This window comes from Monopterus albus, unplaced genomic scaffold, assembly GCF_001952655.1.
Source record: "Monopterus albus unplaced genomic scaffold, M_albus_1.0 scaffold479.1, whole genome shotgun sequence".
In the NCBI taxonomy this organism is placed as follows: domain Eukaryota; kingdom Metazoa; phylum Chordata; class Actinopteri; order Synbranchiformes; family Synbranchidae; genus Monopterus; species Monopterus albus.
In genome coordinates this window covers 186,576-189,075 of record NW_018128359.1, presented here as the reverse complement: position 1 = coordinate 189,075, position 2,500 = coordinate 186,576, and the positions used below count along the sequence as shown (strand labels likewise).

The 2,500-nt window shown below is 47.7% G+C and overlaps 1 protein-coding gene across 1 annotated transcript in view; it reads left to right on the top strand.

Moving 5' to 3' along the window:
* The window catches only part of LOC109952613 (cullin-associated NEDD8-dissociated protein 1-like), a 13,002-nt gene that overhangs the window by 5,663 nt on the left and 4,839 nt on the right, over positions 1-2,500 (top strand). The window contains exons 10-14 of the mRNA XM_020587780.1: positions 1-102; positions 543-661; positions 1,511-1,666; positions 1,887-2,108; positions 2,204-2,440. The exon at positions 1-102 is cut by the window's left edge and continues 40 nt beyond it. Coding sequence (XP_020443436.1) covers positions 1-102; positions 543-661; positions 1,511-1,666; positions 1,887-2,108; positions 2,204-2,440 — 836 coding nt within the window. The remainder of the gene's footprint in view (positions 103-542; positions 662-1,510; positions 1,667-1,886; positions 2,109-2,203; positions 2,441-2,500) is intronic.

The window sequence follows — 2,500 nt, the reverse complement described above, 5'->3', positions numbered from 1 at the left end:
AGAAGAGCATCAGGTCTCGACAGGGCTGCTTCAGCCTCCTCACTGAACTGGCTCACACTGTGCCTGGAGCCTTGGAGCAGCATATACCTGCTCTCATACCTGGTACACACACACACGCACACACCTGTGTACAGCTGTCTTTATGAGGGCACTCATCAACCATCACAGCTAAATGTCGAACTCCAACCCAAACCCCAACACCTAAACCTCTAAACCTGGTCCTAGCCTGAACCCTGAAACCAGGTCTGAACTCTGAGACAGTCCTTTGAAAGGGTGAGGACTGGACAACATGTCCTCACAGAGATGGTATCAAAGTAAAAGTTGTCAACACAACCATAGTAAGAAATGGACACACACTCACACTTCACATAAGAGCCTATGTTTTCTTGTTCTTTGGTCCTTGCTCACTAAAACCTCCTGGCATCCGTTTGTCTTTTCCTGCAGCTGCTTCCTTTTCTCTCCCCTCTTGCTGTCTACGTTCCTCTACATTTCCTCCATTTTTTATTCCTCTCCCCTTTGTCTTTCCTTCCTCCTCCCTCCAGGAATAGTCTTCTCCCTGACAGATAAGTCCACCTCCTCCACCTTGAGGATCGATTCTCTCTCCTTCTTCCACGTCCTCCTCCTCTCCCACCCTCCTCAAGCCTTTCAACCACACATGCAGGTTCTTTTAACCTCTTTTAATAGTTCACTTCTGGGTATGCATAGTGACTAAAAGTATGATACCTGTACACTGTTCTTTGAGAAACGTCCTGTTTTATTCAGTGGCTCAGTCAGCGTATTTAATCTCATCCTTCAACATTTGATTCATAAATCACAGGTCAGCTGTTACCATGAATGCTACAGCATTGACAATGGCCAAAATGCACCGTGCAACGTTACATTGAAATAGATAATGAAACTGAATTATGTAAATGTGAAAAACTCTTCACACCCTAAAACACAACCTTTGCTCTAGTTCTTTGTTGTGAAACAACAAAAGAAGCCACTTTATTAGCAGCATCTCAGTCGTCAGTAGAAACCTCCCCAGATGAAGATCCAACTGCCGTCTCCTCCTCTGGTTATCCAGCATTTTCTAATTCTGACCAAATAACTGATAAAAGCAGCTTTTGTTGATCTTGTAAAGACAGGTGATAAATCCCCATTCCCTTATTTGATTGTTCTTTGCTCCTTGGTGAATTGAGACCATCCCAAAGCTCTTATTCCTGCTCTGAGGAGCGAGGAGGTTGCTGGAGGAGCCACGAGCAAGGATACACGAAAGCATCCTTCACTAAACTCTTGTATGGACTGACACAGCCCGTTATCAGAACTGATTTAGTGATTGAAACATTCAGATGAAAGATCAGAGGAAAGGACGTCTCAGTTTAAATATGTTTCCTCAGTTCCTCTCTCCTGTCATCTCACATGCGCGGGATTAAGACACAAAAGATGCAAGTGAGGGAATGTGGATGCAGTCAGGAGACTTGGGATGAACCTATATACCTTCTCGTGACCTGTGCTATGGTGTCTGCAGGTGCTGCTGCCTCCGGTGGTGGCCTGTGTCGAAGACTCTTTCTACAAGATCACCTCGGAGGCTCTGCTGGTCACGCAGCAGCTGGTCAGAGTGATGAGGCCACAGGGACAGGGCGCCACAGTGGGAGGATTCGACCCCAGACCGTTTGTCAGAGAGGTGGACCGGGCTGTTCTCTCCTCTGGCCTGTGTGCTTTTAATTTGATGCGGGCTGATTTGCTTTGCTGTGCTTCACTGGTTACTGTTAATTATTAACTGTGTCTATAATAAGACTAGAGTTGTAAATGTTTTCATAGTTAGCCGTGCTGCTAGAGGCCCCAGCAGGTGATCAAGACCCACTGACACTGTTCATTCTGAATAATTAAACTGTTTCCCCAAGGTGTTTTCTGTAACAATGAAGAGGCTGAAGGCAACAGACATCGACCAGGAAGTGAAAGAGAGGGCCATTTCCTGTATGGGTCACCTGGTGTGTCACCTTGGCGACCACCTGGGGGCGGAGCTGCAAGGCATTTTGGCAATCTTTCTGGACAGGTTAAAGAATGAGATTACGAGACTGACGGCAGTGAGGACCATCACCCTGGTCGCTGCATCTCCAGTGAAGGTTCAGTCAGATTGTCTCCTGCCTTTTTACCATTTATGTAAAAAAAAAATACTGGAGACTGAGAAGTGACGGTATCCTCCCTCCCTCTGGTGCAGACTGACCTGTCATCCATCCTGTCTGAAGCTCTGTCTGTGCTGGGGTCTTTCTTGAGAAAGAACCAGCGGGTTCTGAAGCTCAGCACGCTGGCGTGTCTGACAGCGCTGGTCACACATCACACTGCTGGCATCAAACCTTCAGCTCTGGAGCCTGTGCTGGGTGAAGTCCCTTCTTTGGTGGATGAGAGTGACATGCAGCTGCCAGCATCAAACTGGCAGCCCTGGAGCCTGTGCTGGGTGAACTCCCCTCTCTGGTGGATGAGAAGGACATGCATGTATCGCAGGGAGGGGGGGGCG